The 20,321-nt window shown below is 42.9% G+C and overlaps 1 protein-coding gene across 1 annotated transcript in view; it reads left to right on the top strand.

Moving 5' to 3' along the window:
• MSH3 (mutS homolog 3) overlaps nucleotides 1–20,321 on the top strand; it is a 96,951-nt gene that overhangs the window by 59,924 nt on the left and 16,706 nt on the right. Inside the window, exons 14-20 of the mRNA XM_036403646.1 lie at nucleotides 3,758–3,945; nucleotides 6,397–6,565; nucleotides 9,170–9,234; nucleotides 11,137–11,253; nucleotides 12,838–12,945; nucleotides 14,483–14,597; nucleotides 17,908–18,065. Coding sequence (XP_036259539.1) covers nucleotides 3,758–3,945; nucleotides 6,397–6,565; nucleotides 9,170–9,234; nucleotides 11,137–11,253; nucleotides 12,838–12,945; nucleotides 14,483–14,597; nucleotides 17,908–18,065 — 920 coding nt within the window. The remainder of the gene's footprint in view (nucleotides 1–3,757; nucleotides 3,946–6,396; nucleotides 6,566–9,169; nucleotides 9,235–11,136; nucleotides 11,254–12,837; nucleotides 12,946–14,482; nucleotides 14,598–17,907; nucleotides 18,066–20,321) is intronic.

Genomic DNA, 20,321 nt, shown 5'->3' with positions numbered 1-20,321 from the left:
TCAAAAGCAGGCCTCAAAAATAGCATTGGATCAGCTCGTGAGACTCTTCTGTGAATTCAAGACAGTTAATCCTGCTTCACGCAAACAATTTTTACTGTATTTTAAAAGCTTCTAATTTATAACACAGTGTGTATCTTTGTGAGGTTACCTAGGATTTGAATGGAATCAGTCCCGCTGCAATGGAGCCCAGATTGCCAGAGTTATTTGAATGTGTCCGTTCCAAGTTGTCTGTTTGCTTAGTGAATGATTTCTGCAGGGGAGACATTAAATTTTACATGCAAAGTCCTGCAGTGTTCCTAGCATGGAGCCATAAGTGATTAAAGGGGGAACAGGAACCCTGAATAAGCACAGAAGAGCTGTGTTCACCCCATTCCTGGGGACACTGTTCAGCAAGGCTGTTTGCAGTAAAACACAGTGACTTTGCCTTTCTCCAAGGGTCTGTAGTCACAGGACCAAGTGGGTTTCAACTCATTGGGTGACTCTGACCGTGTCCTGTGGGCCTTCAGAGCTGCTGTGAGGAACTGGAGAGTGTTTATTAACCATCTTCTGACAAACCTCATAACTCTAAGGGTTGTTTTAGGTGCCTGAAATGCAGCTTTCTCCTCTTAGTGAAGCCTGAGCTTCAGCAGCCTCACCAGCCTCGTTGCAGACAGCTCAGCCAGGTGCTCCCACCTGCTCCCAGCACTCCTGCAGGTGTGCACTGACCAGGGCCCTTTATTTCCTTCCTTAGAAAAAGAACAGCTAAAGCCCCCTCCCTGATGAGCTCCCCTGAGGGGCTGATGCGTTTCTGGGTGTGCGCATCTGCTCGGTCTCCCGTGCTGTGCATCATCACCCTGCTGCCTCCTGGGCACGCTCTGGAGAAGCCTGGCAGGATTTTGTCCCTCATCCTCCTGGGTGTGGATGGGGATGGTGATGCACTCAGTCACAAAGTGTTTTATTTGACTTGGAGTCCAAGCTGGGATTTATCATTTGTTTACAGGTTCAGGCCTTTCCTCTGTGCTTTGACTTCAAACACCGTTGGCATATTTACTCCTTTGTTATTTTGTTTAATTTTGTTATAAGTTACAGGCAGTAAGTCCCAGATTATCAGAAAGATGATGATAAATTGCAGCCAGTGCAGAGGAAACCCAAAATTTTCATGAGGAAGAATAATGGATCGTTTATGAAGCAGACTAAAAGACCTTTTTATTTTTTTGTTAAATTGATGATTAAAGGAGAACAGAAGACTTTGAGGTGTTTGAAGGGTGTTAACAGCAAAGAAACACTGCAGTTAGTGTAATACAAAGGAGTACAACTGGAGATATTTGGAATAATTTAATGGAAAGGAAAATTGTGCTGTCTGATAACACTTTTACATGATGATCATTGCTGCATTATGGGTTAGTGGTAAGCACACAAATATATAGGCCTGAGAGCAGGCAAAAAGAAAATAACACAGAAAAACTGGAGCATTTGCAGGAAAACCTCCTAATGGGTGTCCTCTGTCCCACAGAACTCTGTGCTTCTGTAAAATAGATGAGCTTAGGTTCTCCAGAAATACTCCAGGCGCAGTGTCTGTGGCCCTCCTCAATTCCTAGCTGTGGTTAAATTGCATTTTCGCTAATACTCGATTCTGCAGTTGGGTACAGACATTCCTTGGGAATAACTGCAGTGTAATAAATGAGAGAATTTCCTTAGTTCTTGCATTTCAGTGTGGGAAGGAAGAGAAAGAAACATTTACTTTAGGGAAGAAATTGAAAGACAAAGGATGACAAAATAAAATTGTAGATGTGTTCCATGAAATAGTGATTCACTGTAGCCTGCCTCTTCTGTGAGCAGTGTTGTGCTGGTCACCATACAGCCCTGTCCAGAAATTAAATTCTAGATTGCTTTGGTAGAAGAGAAAAAAAAAAGGTTAGAAGAGAAGGATGTGGCAGACAAAGAATATTATATATCCTACTGCCTTCCTTGCATCCTCAGGTGAGGAAAATAAACTGGTTTTCTTTCGGTGCTGTCTGTTGACTGATTGGAGAATTTCAGAAGGCTAAAGGAGGAATGTTTCTACAGATCAGTAAAATAGGAAAAAACACCAGCATAATTATTTATGGACAACTTTTTTCTAGCTTTCTGAGACTGGGATGTCCTGGGAGTGTGACTGATTGCAGCGAGGTCTGGGAGCCCTGGTGTCCACAGGACTGGGTGTCCCTGTGCTGTGCAGCTGCGGTGCAGCACAAGTGCAAACCCAGGGAGGATTGCAGAGCCTGGGGGCGTTGGCAGTGTGCAGGAGGGGTGGGGACTGCCCAAAAAGCCCTTCCTGAGTATCGCTGCCCTGCCCGGGGGTTATTTACAGACCACAGACAGGACAGGGCTGCTGGGAACGTGCCTGGAGCTGTTTGATTTCCCAGCATCACTCCCATTCCATGGCTGTGGCAATGGGAAGATGCCACCAGCTCACATCCCAGGCAGCAGACACAGAACTCAATGTCACAACTCACTCCAGGAGTTTTTGCCCAATCCCACAAAGCAAAAGCACATTGACAGTGTTTATATCTGTACAGTAACTATTCTATATTGACAGTAGTTCTGTCCAATCACTATAAGCACAGGTACCTGTGGTTAAACAATGCCTGCTTATTTCAAATACAATACCTGCTTGTGAGCCTTAAAGCACAATGCACAGAGCTCCATTATTAAGCTTTAACTTCCCAATATCTTGCTAGATAAACTTTCTGTAGCTTAGGGAGTTATTCTAGACAAGCATTAATACACAGACCATTGCTCTATTTGTCCTTGCTTTTCTACTTTTTAAACAATTTTTCTGCTGACCAATCTCATGGCTGCTGCTCAGCTCCAATCCCAGTTCTGCTGTCTCCGGGGCCTGCCTTTTGCAGCTTTCCCAAACCCTCTGATTTTGAGGATTCCCACACCTGAACAGGATCTGAAGGTGACAAACTGTGCTGGCACTGGGGAGCATCCAGAACCCTACAGCAAAGTGCTTGAGGCTCAGCACAGGTGGCTCAGGAAGGGAGGGGAGGCTCTCTTGTGGAGTGGGTGCTGTAGGTGAGGAGCTGCTTTGTTTAGGGAGGCAGCTCCTGCCCTGTGGGTGTCACAAAGGAGGCTCTGGCAGGGCTGTGTGTGCTTGGCCCCAGGGTGGGATGTTCCCTTCTGCAGGATGCCCTGGATGGGTGCCTGGATAGGCAGGAGAATCTTCCCTTGTGCTGAGGAGAGGATGACGAGTGGGCTGGTGTGTCCCCTGTCCCTCCAGGCAGGGCTGGCAGAGCCCGAGCTGTCAGTAGCTTCCAGCACTTTGAACAGGGTGCTGGGTTTCCCTTTCTCTGTGTTTTTTCTTCTCCTCCCTGTGTTCTTGTTCCCAGTCTCTCCCTGTCTGTGCCTGACCTTGCCTTTCAAACCCTGCCCTGCCAGGGCAGCCCTGGGGTGCACAGGGCCATGTGGACAAGGTGTGGTGCTCCTGACATCACCCAACCTGCTTTTTTTGCTGTTTGCACCTCTTTGCCCCTTTTCCTGCCTTTGTGTGCACATCTGCCCCCCAGCAACAGGAACACTGGAGATCAGCTCTTGACAAAATCCTGAGGGCAAGAGATGGGACGATTGGTGTGGTTAATTAACCCCCCTAATTAGTGGGGCAAGATGGTGCAGCTCTGTTACTGTCCATATATTTTATTTGCATGCCTGTCACATTTTGAAAAAGCAGAAGAACCTGTAAGTGAAAATGCAATGATTGTAATGATTCAGACATAATGATTCCTTCCCTTCTCAGTGCTCTACCCAGGAGTTCTTCTTGATAGTCAGCACCCTGTCTCGTCTGGACTTGGAAATTCAAGCTTTTGTCCCAGTCATACAGTCCCATGTGAGATCTCCTCTGCTAAAAGATGCACTGTTGGAAATCCCAGACCTGCTCTCCCCAGTAAAACAGTATTTAAAGATCCTTAATGAAGAAGCAGCCAAGTAAGTAGATACATGATTTTTCTGTGCCTCATAGCCTGAGTAAATGTGTTCGCTTATGCAAATTATGCCTCTTGGTTTAATACACCTCAGTTTTATATTTTTATTTCATATTTATGTGGGTACAGTTCCTTTTGTAAAGTTAAACTAGGTGAGGCAGTATTTTGCCTAGAGGGTGTCTGCCTCAGGGTGAATGAGTTTTTGAAAGTTTCTCACCTGTTTTGGGAGATGAATTTACAGGAAAATACGTTTTGCATTATGTTAATTGGTTTAACAGCTTTTTAATTAATTGTTTTTAAGAGGAGCTATTCCTTTTGAAGAGAGGCTTGACCTTCAGCAGAGCTTTGCTGTCAGCAATGTGCCTTCCACTGTTTTTGTGGAAGCTTCCTCAGAGCTGTCTGCACTTTTTGTCTTGTTTATGTCCATTGTTGGTCCATGAGGAAAAAAAAGGCAGAGGAAGAAGATGCTGGGTTGGAATTAATACACGTTATATTGGAGAATCCCTCTAAATAACTTGCTGTGTACTGTTTGTTCTGAAGCACTGCTGCCTCCACTGTCATCCCTGGATTCTTTGCTGAGGTTGTGGCAGAAAGTTCAGTGTGTTGTTATATGGGGGCAGCACAGTCTTAACTTTTACATTGAGAACAGACTAAAAAAAAAAAAATACACTTTATTTATAAAACATCTTTATCTTTTCCAAACTGAGATTGAAAAATAAATCTGAGAATCAAAGCCTAGAACTTTATTTTATTTGCTTCTGATTTAGAGGTGGACCCAAGGAGTATAAATTTAGAAGCTGAGAGGGACAGAAGGATTTCCTCTGCCCAATGGCAAGGTGGGATTATGAGATTTCTGCTGATGCCTGGTGCCCAATTATAGTTGTGACAGTTTGTGCCAAAACAGACTGTATCTAAATCATACCAATCTAAATTATACCAGATTTAGTGTAGGTAGTTTCAAAACATGGGATGTTTTCTTCTGTCACTGTACTAACAATGGCTAGAATAGTATACAAGATATAAATGATTTGTAGAATGGGTACATTGTATTTACATTTATTCAGAATGATTAAGCCAATTTACTTTCTGGCCTTTATATATCTCAAATGTATGTGGTGGTATTATTTTTACTCAAAAACATTTCTTTCATCAAAATCTTGGCTTCTGCTCACATCCATCCATGCACACACACGCTTGAGCACAGACTGCATCATGTGTTATTTTTGTTATGAGGTGTGGATAAAATCCTGTAATTCTTCTGAAAAGTATCCCTTCCTCCAGGTTTTGGGGGTTTTTAGCAGGGAGATTGAGATTTTGGGATTTCTGTTTTTGAAACTGTCAACGTTACAATTTTTTGTAGGCATCACATAGGAGTGACAGTCTTCACAATCAGCTACTGGCTACTAGGGATCTTTTTTTCCTTGCCTTGCATTCCCATGGAAACTAGTCTAATTAGCACGAATTTGTTTCTAAAAATTAGTATTGTACTCTAAAATGGCATCCTCACTGTCACTTATGTAATCCCAGTGAGGAAGGAGTGCACAGCCAAAGCTCAGCTCTGTGCTGCCTGCCATGCCACTGGCTCCAGCTGTAGCTCCAATTTGCAGGCCAAGGGGCAGTGGAGTAAGTAGAATATTAGATTTTTTTATTGCTTCCATGTTGTGGTACTTTCAGTTGGCTAATTACTTGCTCTCCACATATTAGTTTTCAAGGTAATTATATAATTAACGTGCAGAGTTCTGTATTGGCTCTAGAATGCAAAGTTATATTGCAATTAACTTAGGGCTGATCACAGTGCTTTTTTATTGTTTGCCTGATACTTACTAGGGTAAGTGAAATTTTTTGTTATTTTTGTTGACAGCTGTATTTTTAATTGCTAGTTCAGCTTCCCAGTTTTAACCATTTGAATGGCAGTGCTTGTTTCAGGTTTCAATCCTGACTTGAGCTAGTGCTGCCAAAACAGTTCTGTCATTTTTTCTGGCACTGAAATTAGAAAAGGGCATTGTTTTGCATGTGCTTACAAGTATTCTGGGTAATCTTTTCTGGACAAAAGAAGGAAGCTGCTCTGGGAAAGTACTGATGGCATTCTGCTTCCATGAGGGCCTTGAGGGGGGGATTTTTCCATGCAATCCTTACAAAAATGTGCCCAAATTTGGCCAGATTCTAAATGTGTTGAAAATCTGTGTTCATGGCATGCAGAAATCACCTGAAATTTCATGTTTAATTGCAGTACAGGTGTTGTCAGCAGTTGGGGTGCCTTTCTGCTCCTGTCCTGAGCACAGGAGCTTTCAGTGAAGGGGCTCTGCTATGACCAAGCACCTGAAAATCTGTTCTCAGAGGGGAATTGAGCTAATGTTCCAACAGACAAAAATAACAAAATAAGGATGCAGCTGGTAGAACTGAGGTACATCTCTCCCTTTTCACCATTGTTTTACCTTGCATTTCTCTCGGGTAGGACTGGAGATAAAACCCAGTTGTTCAAGGACCTGACGGACTTCCCTGCCATCCGAAAGAAGAAGGAGGAGATCCAGGATGTGCTTTCTAAAATCCAATTGCATCTGCCGGATATTCGTAAACAGATTAAGAACCCTTCTGCAGAGTATGTTGCAGTTTCGGGTCAAGAGGTACTGTGGGGTTTATTATGTATGACTGTACCCATCCTTGCCTGGAAAATAGCTTAAAAGCGGGACTTAGCTGGAACTGTGTTCCCTGAGTGTGGTGCTTCATGAGGGCATTTGACTATAATCTTTTGTACAACTTTGAAGAGCAGCTTTCTTGCCGTGTGACTCCTTTATTTGTTAAGTCAATCACTTCAGTGACTTAAATAATAGAAGCACAGTAGTGGAGTTGAATATGGTCCAGTAATGCTTTGCTTTTCTGTCTGCGTAAAAACACATACTTCCAAGGTTAATTGTATGGCTATTAAGTACTGGAATACTCTCAGAGAACCAGGAAGCACAGCATTTGGTTAATTTGAAGAATGGTGAAAGGATTTCTGAGTACTGAGTCAGACTGTAATTTGAAAGATGGGAGAGGAGAGGGAACAGTATTAAAGAGTGACAAGTGTTGTTTTAGTTCCAATTCTCGGAAATGGTGTTCTGGACTGGAACTTTTCCTCGTGGATGCTGCACGAGTGTGGGCAGGATGTGATCCAGCCAGCTGAGAGGTTCCGTGGTGAAAAACAAGAGACAGCAGCCCCTGCCACGTTTGTGGGGAAACTGAAAGGAGCAGTCAGGTAGCACTGCTCAGTGTTCTCTTCTGGAACTGAGAGTAGGAAGCTGGGAAAAGCTCTGAAACAGAAAACTGGGGAAAGAAAGGAGTTAGGAAATGGAATGAGAGGTGTGAGCAGAAGAGAGGAGTGGGTGAAGACAGGGACGGAGGGGGCTGGAATTGGCCTGTGGGGCACTTTGGAAGCTGAGAAAGATCCAAAAGACGCAGGAGGGAGGAAATAGATACTGCTGAAAATGAGGGAAGGGATGAATTAGAGACAGCAGCCTTTGATAAAGACCTGAAGTTGGATGTTCCTGTGGAGGGTGAAGCTGAGAACAGGAAACACACGGCCCAGGAGTCGGGTGGGCTGTCGGCACAGGGGCTGAAATCCAAAGGAAAAGTGGAAAAGTGTGTTTGAGTATTGTCTGAGGCAGGGAAGAGCAGGATCTGAAGGGTTTCTCTCAGGGAAGCTGGGTTAATAGCTGCCATCTGTGTGAAGTAAAGGAAAAGAGAGGAGCTGATCAAAGAGAGGAGAGCATCCGAGGAAGTACTGAAAAGTGGTTCCAGAGGCAGCAGTCACTGCACACATTTCAGAGGGGAGGCCTTTGCAGCAGGGCAGAAACCTCTGCAGACAGAGACATGTCTGGGTGCCTTGATGAAAGGAGCTGCAGAGGCTGGGGATTGCTCTTATTTCATGACATCTGGTGTGAGTGTGCAACAGACACCAAAAGAGGCAGCAGAGAGGGGTCAGGGAATATGGTCAGTGGGAAAAAGAGAGATGCCAGAGGAGTGGAAGTAATGGAAACAGAGTTGTATTGGAGGAATAGAACACAGGACTAGAACAGGAATGTATTTGATTTGAGCTCTTTCTTCCTCAGATCTGTATGTTTTGTTCTTCCTGTGTTCTTGTAACACCCTGATAAATGTGAAATTCAAATGCTTTTTCACTACAGAGAAATACCTTGGAAGTGCTTTGGGCAAATTAACATTTAGTGCACCCTGTCCTTGCTCTATTCCTGTGTTAGGATTGTTATCCTTGTTTATTCTTGGGGATGACTGCTGGCTCCTCTGGAAGTTTCTACCTAAATCCCATTAGCCACAATGGAGGAGTTTTTCCAGACATGGCTCTTGTGGCTTTCTGTAAATGTGGTCAGGTTCTGTGTTAACCTAATCTCTGCAGGAAATCTGTTTTCCAGCTGAATTCTGTGACGTGAGACTGCCTCAACTCTCTGACACCCAGGACCTCAGGCTATTGTTACAGAGATAACTGACATGAATCATGTGAAACAAACACGTAGATCTCAGTGCTCTGAGCACCCTGGCACTGCTGCTGCTGGTCCCTCTGCCTCCCTGTCTGACCCCGAGCCCACTCAAACCTGCAGCAAACTTCTGCAGGTGAACCAGGGGGACGTGTGTCATAACCCCAGCTTCTTCTGGGGAGGGAAGAGCTTTCCCTTCTGGGCTGCTCCTTCTCTTCAGGCCGAGCCTGGTTTTCCATTGTATTTGCAGGGAATGTCCTGATGAAGGCAGGAATGATGAATCTGGCTCCATGTTCTCAGAAGGCTGATTTATTACTTTATTATACTATGTTATATTAAACAATACTATACTCTTCTATACTAAAGAACACAGAAAGGATACTTACACAATGCTAAAAAGATAATAATGAACACTCCAGACTCTTTCCAGAGTCCTGACACAGCTTGGCACTGATTGGCCAAAGAGTGAGAACAACTCACAGCAGAATCCAATGGAACAATCACCTGTGGGTAAACAATCTCCAAACACATTCCACATGAGCACAACACAGGAGAAGCAAATGAGATAATATTGTTTTCCTTTTCTCTGAGGCTTCCCAGCTTCCCAGGAGGAAAAACCCTGGGCAAAGGGATTTTTTCAGAGAATGTGAATGCCACAGTTTTCCTCTGGTGCTTGCATTTTCTGGATAAATGATGATTCTGATTCTCTGGCTTTCCTGACTTCCCGTGGTGTGTAACATTACATTTCTGTTATTTCAGTTTTTGATAGAAGTCAAGAATTCCCATAAATCATCTGTGCCATCTGACTGGGTTATGGTTAGTAGGTATGTAAAATTCTTTGAAGTTTGGTTCTGTTTTAATTCAGAGGAAAAAACAAGGTATTTTGGTATTACAATTCATTACATACATATTCTCATTGTCCCACGTGTTTGTTGGGGATTTTTTAAGCTAAGAACCCAACCAAACTGTAAATCTATTGCTTAAAAGAAAAAAAAAAAAACCCAAACAAAACTGAGAATAATTGATTTGTTACAACATTTGTTTTTACACAGTGCATCCTCAAAGCACAGAATTACTCATTCAATTCTTCAAGGTGCATGTACTGGTTTCAGATCTATGGCCTTGATTCAGTTGTTCTTGTAGCTTGCACATGCAAATCCTTCATACAATTTTGATTGTTCTTGTTTTATTCAGAAAGATTAAAGTAGCTGTGCCAACATCTGCTTATACATCTTGGTGAATTCAATGCATTTAAAATATAACTGTATTTACACATACAGACTAGTTCTTCTTGTTTTGGTACTTGTTCTAATGTAAGCTTGATTTTGGATAATTTTCCAGCAGGTGAAACAGAGATGGACTGATTTATGTAGTTGGCTTTTTTTCTTTTCAGTCATTTGATTTATGATTTGAATGGTTTGAATACCTGAAAGTTACAATGTCCATGTAAATACTCAATTCTCTACAAGCCCCAGAGTGTAATGTGTGAGCACAAACATCTCTCCCTAAGCTGAACTCTGTTGTGATGCTCTATTCAGTTATGCAAGAATTAACACTCAATTCTCTTTTAATTAAACTTGTTTTAATACTGAGAAGTGCACAGATCAGACAGAATTAACATGGTGAACAAATTACAGCTAATCTGGATTCTGTAAAAGAATGCCTGGATGTGCCAAATTGAGTCCTTAATAAAAACACACAAATGAATAGCAAGTGAAAACCAGCAAGACAATTTGTATTAACTGTGTTTATTTCAGGCTTATGATGGAGTTTTCCTCTGCACAGTGAATTTGTTTTTGTCTGGCAGGGTGTGTATCAGCCGGCCATGCACTCGGGCAGCTGTTGCTGAGCAGTTTTGTTTTGTGCTCTGGGGTGATGGTGGCACGCTGTGCAGGGCGTTCCAGAGCCTTCTGAGTGGGCAGCAGTGCCACTTCACTCCCAATGGAGGTCACTGCCACCGCTGGGAGAGCCTGCCTTCAGCACTGTGGGGGCTGGTGGAGATGAAGGAGATGAGTCCAATTTGGCCTGTGGATGGTGCAGCTGATTGCTGTGTGTGGAAAAACGTCAGTCACTTGTTTTTCGAATTTTAGAAGTGTAATAGTAATAAAATGGTTATAAAAATAGTAATACAATTGGAGTAATAATAATTGGACAATTTGAATTAGGACAATATGAGACAATAGAGACAAGGAGTTGCAGACAGTCTGGGTACCTTTTCTGGGCAGCAGGAACCCGAAAAAGGACCCACGTTAACAGAGGATTAACCCTTAAAAGCAACAGCCTGTTGCATATTCATACACATCATACTTGATGTATGAATTCCATTCAAACACAGGATTCTGTCTGGTCATCATCATCTTCTTCCTCTGAATCCTGACAGCGCCTTTGAGGCAGGAAGAAGTTCATTTGTTCTGATAATGGAGCAATAAATTCCTTTTCTCTGAAAGATTCAGGTGTCCTGTGGCTGCCATCTCCCTGCAAGTCCTTTCTTTAGAAAAAGTATCCTACATAGCATGGTTTCTATTTTAACATTATGTTATAACCTACAACTATATTTAACACACTACTTAAGAGAATTAATACAGCATCGCTTTCTAGCACAACACATATAATACCCATTTTAATATTTGCGAAAAGCCGGTCATAAAATACATGCATTTTTGCATTTTTCACACTGGGTGGCCTTGATCCCAACGAGCTCTGTGTGTCTCTGTCTCCCCATGCAGCACCAAAGCCGTCAGCCGCTTCCACTCGCCGCTGGTCACAGAGAGCTACAGAGTCCTGCAGCAGCTCCGCGAGCAGCTGGCCCTGCTCTGCACCTCTGGCTGGCTCTGCTTCCTGGAGTGAGTGTTCCTCCCCTGTGCCCTGCTCTGCGACACAGCAGGGACACTAAATGGAGGCGTGAATAGTTGTGCACGGCTGTAACTGGCTGGTAGTCAGTTAACGTGCTTCTCTTCCTTTTAAACCGCTTTAAATGGTTCAGGACTGAGCCCCAGTCCTGGGACCAGCAGCGGTGTCCCTGCCTTTTAAAATTCTGGTGAAAACACACCATTAAGTATGCAAGGTGTTTCCCAAACTCTGAGTAATAATACCACGGGATTAACAATCTGAAAGTGCAGCTGACTCTGAGTGAAACTGAGCCTAGTGGTTGTCATTGGTTTTATTATATTACTCTTTAATATTACACAGTAATTTTATTATTCTTTATATCTTATATGCTAGATTGACCATGAGAGTTAGTTAGAAGGTGGTGGGAGTTTTGTTGTCCCTCACATCTGGCATATGTGTTTGTCTGAGATCAGAGTTTTCAGTGGGGTTATTTGCCTGTTTAGCCAAAGGATCTTCCAAATGGGAGTTTAAACAATACTTCCTGAACTTCTGAATGCCTTTAATTTTTCAGGTGCCTGATTATCTGTTTTTTTTTTTACTTGCACGAATTGCAGAACTGCTGAAATTGTTCCTCTTGTCTTGCAGTGTTAGCTTGCAAGACCTTAGCAAATCCCTGCTCAAGTTGTCTCACTGGATTTGCTTCCCATTAGGAGCCCAGAAATTCTGAAAATTGAGTAGAAACTGGAAAGACATTCCAATTGACATGTCTCCAGCTGTGTTTCCTTTGCAGTACTGTAAAAGAGTTGTCTCCACGTTCACTTGTCTGTTCTCAGCAGTGCTGCAGGAGAGCAGGAGACAAAAAGGAAATACCTGTGTGTAGGAAAGTGCTCTTCTTCCCCACCCCTCCATTCATTTATGTCTTTGTTTATTAAATTTTGCTCCCCTGCTGGTTTTATATTCTATATTGTAGCTTTGGGACTAGGAGAGAGGAAAAAAGAATTCCAGAGGACTAAGAGAATGAACTCCACTGAAAACTCTGTTCTCCTGATAATGTCCTTATTGTACTGGGGAAGCAGCACCATAAATTGGAAATGAATTCTTGAATTTTCTGTTGTAGATACCAGAATTCATTGAAATTTTAGACAAATCCTGTGTTCAGAGTCTCTTAGTTTGGTTCTTCTTTGACTGTAACTTACAGCTGAATCAACAGCTGAGGCTGAACTGAGGCTGAATCAACAGCTGGATCCAGCTGCTGGTATTCTGTATAAATTCTGATAAATTGTGGCATTTTTGTACACCTCATTTAGGCAGCAGGGATCAACTGCTGGCCCTTTATGAGCTAGCTAATGAATTTAATTTTGCCCGATTTTCTGTGCTTGAACAATAATTCACTGTTAGAATGGGAGGTGAAGTCCACCTTGATTGAGGTCCTCATGCTCTGTCTGATACACTGCTGGGAGATTTGGATTCAGAGTGACTTAAAGAGCACAGGAGCTCTGTCAGGAGCTTGCATGGGGTGCATTTTGACAATCCTTTTGTATTTGTGCGGAATTGTTTCTTTCCCTGTTTTTGTGTAACTTTTCCCCGTTCTGATGCAGCCGTTTCAGTGAACATTATCACCCCGTGTCTAAAGCCATTTGTCACCTAGCAACTGTGGACTGCCTGTTCTCATTGGCCCAGGTGGCCAAACAAGGAGACTACTGCAGGTAATCAATTTTTAATTTTTAATTTTTTTACGTAGGATTTCATGCGGAATTATAAGAGCGTACTTAAAAATAAATTATGTTTTAATATGTGTGCCGAGATAAAAATCACTACTAAAATTGTTTACAGTAGTTTCAACTTAATCTGATTTTGCAGAGCAACACTTCTGGACTTAATGCAAATCTGTAAAAATTGCAGTTCCAATTTGACATCCTAATGTTTGTTGTTTGACCTGAGTCTAGTAGGTGATATCTTACTTACACGTAAATAAATGCTGGACTTTTTCTATGTCCTTCTTTAAAAAATACTGGGTTTTTATTCTCAGACAGGTCTGATTTTATGGTAAGGTATTAGAAAGTGGTATCTGTGTGATACCTCTGTGGTATCTGAGGTGTGTTTGGAAGGTGTATCTCAGGTAATTAATAGTAAATATCAGCAGCTGGGCTCACGTGTCAGAGCTGAGCTGCTGCTTCTGCCCCAGACCACACACAGGGTGAGGAGAAATCCACTTGCAAATACTTCTGCTTTGATACATCATTAAAGATAATATTGATCACTTCTGGGCTCTTGGGATCTTGTGTGTCTCTCTATCAAAATCTCTTTGAAAATAATTGCTCACTTATTTCGGTGTACTGGGATGAGAAAACAAACCGAAATCTGATTAATTCACTGTGCAGAATGTAAATAATTCACTGAATTTCAGAGTGGCTTCATAAACTAGCAGGAAGGCGACTGCTCAGTGAAGCCTCAGCTGCAGGGAAGGTGTCAATAATTAATTCTGGAGACCTGCTGCAGGAGAGAGTGGGCTTTAGCGTTACTTTGGAGGAGTGCTCTTTGGGTGGCGGGGGTTGTTTCCTGCCTGAGGCAGGTGAGTGAGCGGGGCCAGGGGCAGAGGTGCTGGGCAGAGGCGAGCCCCCCTGGCAGGGTGCTGCTGCAGGCTCTTGCTCTGCACAGGAGGTTCAGCGGGGCTCTCGGGCTGCCCCTGCAGCTGAGGGCGGTGCTGTGGGCGCTGCACAGGCCGCCAGCTGCTGTTGGAGTGTCCGCTCTGCAGACTTCCAGTGAATCTCAGCTTGAGGAATGCTGTTGAAGACTAAGATTGTCCATATGCTGGTTTCATCCCAGCTGTACAATTGTTGAATTGCCTTTGTGCTGAATGCCCCCCACCATTATCGGGTTTTACCGCTTTCCCCAGTGCTTTGGGTTTGTAGGATGCCCTTTATTTGGTCTTCATTTTCCTTTAAAATTTCATTATCATTCTTCAACCCAAGAGAAATCTCACTCCCCTCATCTTCCCTTTGAAGTCCACTCAAAGTGTTAGTTAATTTCAGTCCTAGAATTCTGTGGCTTTATTTTTCTCAGACAAAGTATTCTTCAGAAAGTATTTTCCTTAGAAATACTTGATGGCAGTAATTAATTTTTATAATTTGTATCTTTTTCCACAAAAACTTACATCACAGGTGACAGTCCTGCAGGCTTCGGTGACAGTAGTTGTACCTATTCAGTTACAGAGAACACTGAGATTAATTTCCTGTCTTGCAGGCCAACTGTGCAAGACAGTCGTCGTGAAATAATCATAAAAAAGGGGAGGCACCCTGTGATTGATGTTCTGCTGGGAGAGCAGGATCAGTACGTTCCAAACACCACCAGCCTTTCAGTGAGTACCCAGAAAGTGACTGAGCTTCCAGATCATTCGGGGCAGGAGGCTGGGCTGAGCTTCCCGGGCGGCGAGTGGAAATGGGTGGTTTGAATCATGCAGCCTGCTGGGCTGCATTTCAGAGAGGTGTTGCTAGATGTCACCACATCTGTTCTGTCCCTCTGCTGATTTCCTTGCTGCCAGATGCTCTCCTTACAGCCTTGTTCAGTCTCAAGGCATGAAGAAAAGGAAGGTAATCTCGAAATTAGGAAAATGGGTGTTTCAATCAAATGGTTATTTTCAAAAAACAAGTGAATAATTACAGGGTTTTTAACAGTGTCATCATAGGGAGTCTGCATTTTGACAAACTGTATCTAGTTTTTGGAATCTTTTAATATCAAAATACAAACTATAGGTCAAATTCTTCAGATTAGTTCTAAGATTGCTTGTATTTTTTAAATGTATTTTTCTGCCATGCAGTTTCCTTTCTCTATGGAAATATTAGTGTCATACAGCCTTTTTTTCCTGATAAACTAAAATCTGTCTTTTAAATTACACGCCTGTTTGAAGCTTTTCGTTAAATATTTATCTCTCCATATACTTTTATAAATATTAAATAGCTGTTCTTAATGAATATAAAAGATATCCTCACAACTTCTCTCTGCCTCTTTATGCAGTAAATGTAGCAAAGGTATGAAACAGCTGCCAGAGTGGGACATTGCTGCAAAAACAGCACTCGGATGTGTGTGTATTTCTTGGGGAACATTTTAAAGTGCTGTTCCATACTGAACAATGCTACAGATATTTTGCAATACATCAGAGAATGTTTTCAAAAGTATTTGTCAACTCCAAACAAGCGACAGATGGCACTTCCAAAAAAATGCAGCATGTCATTCAGGAATCATCATGCACTTTTCCCTCTTTAGTCCCATTCTTATGCTGGCTTTCTAAATACTGAATATTACAAAACCAAGTGATCATGGCAGAATCACTCTTGCTTCTACAGTTCTTTGAGTTCTCTTTTTCTTGAGAGAGGTGTGTGGGAACCAGTTTATTAAAGCATCTCCAGTTTTCAACTGATGTGTTTGAATCAGCAGGAAAATACATCTCCTGTCATGTTGTCAGCTGAAATGTTGTCAAATATCTAACTTGAGGAAAAGCTTTTTTTTTTTCCTTTCCTTAATCCCCTGAAATAAACAGCTTATTTTTCCATTCCCCCTGTTCTCCTCAAACATTTGTGGGTTGTTTTAGAATTGTTTTCTTCAGCCGTGGATTCTAATGAGATTTTGGCTCCTGGCTGCATCAGCTGTGAGGAGAGAGGGGTTCTGTGGTCTGGTATCGCAGTAGATTCTGAAAACCAGAGCCCTGGCAGAGCAGCCATCAGTCCCACAGCACGGCTGGAGGGAGCCTGGACAGACACCAGACACATGCAAAAAATTCATGGATCCTACCATGAGCTTGCGAACTCATTCTGGGTTTGACTATCTGTAAATTCTGGTGTGCTGAGCCCTGACAAAGTTTTAGTAGCAGTGCTGAGTTACATTTTGGAGACTGGAGTGCTATGAATTTTGTTCTCGTATAGTCATGTGCTCTTCATTACATCCAGTCTTTTATTCCCAATAATAGCATTTTTTACATTTTGACTGCACTGTGACTTCTGTGTAGATGAGATTTATTTATTTTTTGTGAAAGCTGATCAGCTTTGTACATATAATAAATACTGATGTCCTGTATCTTCTCCAATACCTGAATTATGACATAAATGACAGTCCTGGCTGTGTTCTGTGTGTGTTCCTGTGAACAGACTGAAAGGCCAGTCTGAAACCCAAGTCTGTGAAGATTCTGAGACCTGCTGCATGGAGATTTGTTGGCTGCTGTAACCACAGTGCCTGATCAGTGCCAAGTTCCCCACATAATGTGACTAATGTCATTGTGCACAGCTTGTCCTGTCTCCTTGCCTCTCCCACAGGGCAGTGGAGACTGCTGGCTTCTCTTCAGATCATCACTTGGTGCATTTCATCAGATGCACCCCTGGGAAAGTCTAACTGTGTGATGTCCTTGCATAACTCAAGCTCTTGATCTCGACTCAGGCTGTGAGAGAGCTTTATAGGTTCATTGACAAGTTTTAATTTTGTATCAGCAGTTGTCTTGCACTTGAGGAATACAGTTTTATTGTGGAGCTGCAGACACATAGCAGTACTGTGGGGAGTCTTACAGCTGAGATGAGTTCTTGCATCTGATCTCATTTTCTTGGGTCTGGTTTTAATGATGAGAGACACTGATGGAGTTAGGGCATGGCCTGCTCACAGCATCTGTGTTGCAGGCAAATACTGCCAGACTCAGGAAAGTCTTGATGGCTTCTTGTAGCCACTCTAAATGCCCTTTTGTCATACCCAGCCAGGCAGTTATGAGTGTAAAATCCAGGTCAGGTCTTTGCCTACCAGATCTTCCCATTTGACAGTGAGAGCTCAGACTGGAGAGGAATCCAGATCACAGCCAGATTTGGGCACTGCTGGCTGTGCTGGAAGCTCACAATTTTCTCCCTTTCTCCAGAGAAATTCTGCAGATTCCCAGAGCGGTTTGGGATGGAAGGACCCATAGAGCTCATCTCATCCCACCCCTGCCATGGCAGGGACACCTCGCGTGTCCCAGTGCCCAGCCTGGCCTTGGGCAGTGCCAGGGATGCAGGGGCAGCCCCAGCTGCTCTGGGCACCCTGTGCCAGGCCCTGCCCACCCTGCCAGGGAACAATTCCTCATTGCCAAGATCCCAGCCAGCCCTGCCCTCTGGCACTGGCAGCCATTGCCTGGCTGCTGTCCCTGCAGCCCTTGGCAATTGTCTGTGTCCATCTTTGCTGCAGCCCCTTCAGGCCCTGCCAGGCCACCCTGAGCTCAGGCCAAAGCTTCTCCTGCCCAGGTGAGCAATGGCAGCTGTGCCAGCCTTTGCTGCCGGCAGAGCTGCTCCATCCCTCTGCCCGTGCTGGAGCCTCCTCTGGCCTGGCTGCATCCAGCCCTGCATCCCTCAGCATCCCTCACTGCTCCCCGTGCTGGTGACCAAGTTCCCTGATTATTTCTTGGCTGGAGAGCAGGAAAGTTCCCCCTCACTCTGTCCATTTTGCTCAAGAGTAATAAAAGTTGATTTTGGTGCATCTGGGGCTTCATAATATCTGGAGAGGTGAATGTGATGAGCTCTAAGAATGGAGGAAAGCTGTTCACCTAGGAATAGAACGTTTAACCCTGCAGACTTGTCCTGTATCCTTCTAAGCACACCAGACTTCCTGGTAGAAGCACCATGTGCAGGGCAATGTATTTCACCACTGTTTTGTGTTTCCAGGGAGATGGTGAAAGGGTCATGATAATAACCGGGCCCAACATGGGAGGGAAGAGCTCCTACATCAAGCAAGTGGCACTGATCACAGTCATGGCGCAGATTGGCTCTTTTGTTCCTGCAGAAGAGGCCACAATTGGCATTGTGGATGGAATTTTTACCAGGTAACCTGTCAAAGCTGGAAATGCTACTGTGGCAGGGGGTGTGTGTATCAAAGTATAACTTAATTTTTCATTTAGAACTTGAAAAATTATGCCTGAAGTTTCCTTTCTTTTGTTTTAGAGGCACTTTATGTTCATTGCTAGGTTTTGATTACAGCTTTTTGGTAAGCTATGGTACTTGTTTTGTAATCTTTGAATCTTCAAGGTGTAAGAAGTTTAAGGTGTCTGTCTTGCTTAACATCCAGGTATCTAGCTTACCTGCCTGAATGGATATCTCAGCCAAATTTATGCTGTTGGGTAGTGGCCAAATGCTTCCCCTAAAATGAATGTTGTCACCTTTTAAAATCATGTCACAATTTCTGCTCTGAAGCTCTGTTGTGTATACTCACAATATTACAGACTGAAAGTTTTGGGCTGCATATATTTCATGCCTAATCTCCTTCCTGTACTATCAGTCCTAAACACACTTACTCCTCACTTGATGTCCTTTTAAGAATGAATAATGACAATTTATTTCACTGTCTCATTCTTGAGACATTGCTGAGTAATTTGTAAAATTTATCAGTAGAGTCAAAACTCTGTATATTATAATCTAATATTGCTAGGGTTTATCATCCTGTTCCCCCCCTTTTCTTCAATAATTAATTAGTCAAAGTCTTGTGTTACTGGTGGTATTTGAGGTGGATTATCATGTGTGGTTATAAGTTTCACAGCAATCAGGTGCCTGAGCAGGAATTTCTGGAAATTCCTGTTGTGTGATGCCAGTGTGCATTCCAGAGGTAACTTTTAATCAATAACCTGAGGTACTACTCACCTGCAATTGCTTCATCCTATAAAAGTGCTGTGTTTGTACTTTCCACTGTGTCACGACAAAAACAAATGAAGATCACACCTTGATGCAGGTGAGTGCCAAGCACAGTAGCAAACAATTTGTATCCAGCTTGGCTTGCTCCAGAAGTAACTGGAGATGAGAACTCAAAATTCTTCACTTTTTTCCCCACCCTGTGTTGGAAGTAAGGGGCTGGTTGATGAGGTGAGCATTTCTTGTGGGCACACAGAGATACACAGGGCCTGGTTTATGATACAGGAGGAGCATTACAGCATCACTGAGCATTTGGAGATTATTTTTGTCTTCCTCTGGGGTTTGTAGCTGAACATGGAGTACTTCACTTGGGTTCTCACTTCCTCAAATTCTGATCATACACACACTCAAGCTGAGTATTTGCTTTCCTCTGCTTTTCCTAGACTGTCATTGCAAAAGGATGATTTCTGCAAAAAATACTGAGAAATATGATACAGTCATTGGGAGAGATGTTTTGTTTTGGGCCTGCTTGAAAGAGAATAAATAGGATTTTTATCTGTGTTCCACCTGGTCCCCAGTGTATTTCCCTGATTCTGCTTCACTTTTCTCTGTATTAGAATAAAACCCAAGTACTTTTCTGAGAAAGTAGTGTGGGCAAAGGCAAAACTTCTGCTTTCAGACTTACAGCCAAGCAGACACAGAGTGTTTTTTACAGACACAGAGTGTTTCAGACCACGTAATTTGTAGCCCAGTCACATTCTAACACAAGGGATTGGATTTTTTTTGTCCACTTGTCTATATTACTTTTAGAAGCTCAGTTGGATGTGCCATTCCTCATTTAATGGGATATGTGTCAAACACCAGATAAATATGTGGAAGAATTACTGAAATTCTTGTAGTTACACCAGCAATTAAGAGTAAACGAATTGACTAAATATTAATCAGGAAGAAGTTGATGATAATACATTTTTAAGATAGAAGTAGTCATGCATCAGTTAGCATGTCCTGTTAAAAAGGTAACAGAGCAAATAAGGAGAAAGGGAACAGGTTAGAAGATTCTGCTCAAGAGATACAGAGACCATTCAAGAAGGAGGCACCTCTCTTTTGGCTGGTTTGGGCTTTTTTTGAATAGGTTCTGGTTTTTTTCAGGGTTCTGGCAAAGGTCTTAAACTATATAAGTCTGTCAGGCAGGTTAACGTGGTGTTGCATTCATGGAATTTCTCAGCCATAGGAGGTTACCCTTGAAATAGTTTTTAATGCCTGGTTTAAGGAAAGAATCAATAAACCAGCTGCCACATACTCTGCCCTGCTTGAGGTTTGATGCTTTCTTCTAAAGCCTCAGTTTTGCTCTGTCCTCTTCTCTGGTAGAGAATGACCTGGAAGAGATCAGAGACTTTGTCTTAACTCCCACCCAATTTTCCTTTTTTTTTTTTTTTTTGTTTTCACCTGTGCTTTGT

The sequence above is a fragment of the Molothrus ater genome, chromosome Z (genome assembly GCF_012460135.2).
Source record: "Molothrus ater isolate BHLD 08-10-18 breed brown headed cowbird chromosome Z, BPBGC_Mater_1.1, whole genome shotgun sequence".
In the NCBI taxonomy this organism is placed as follows: domain Eukaryota; kingdom Metazoa; phylum Chordata; class Aves; order Passeriformes; family Icteridae; genus Molothrus; species Molothrus ater.
The sequence above is the reverse complement of the archived record's forward strand: the minus strand, read 5'-3'. Positions and strand labels throughout refer to the sequence as shown.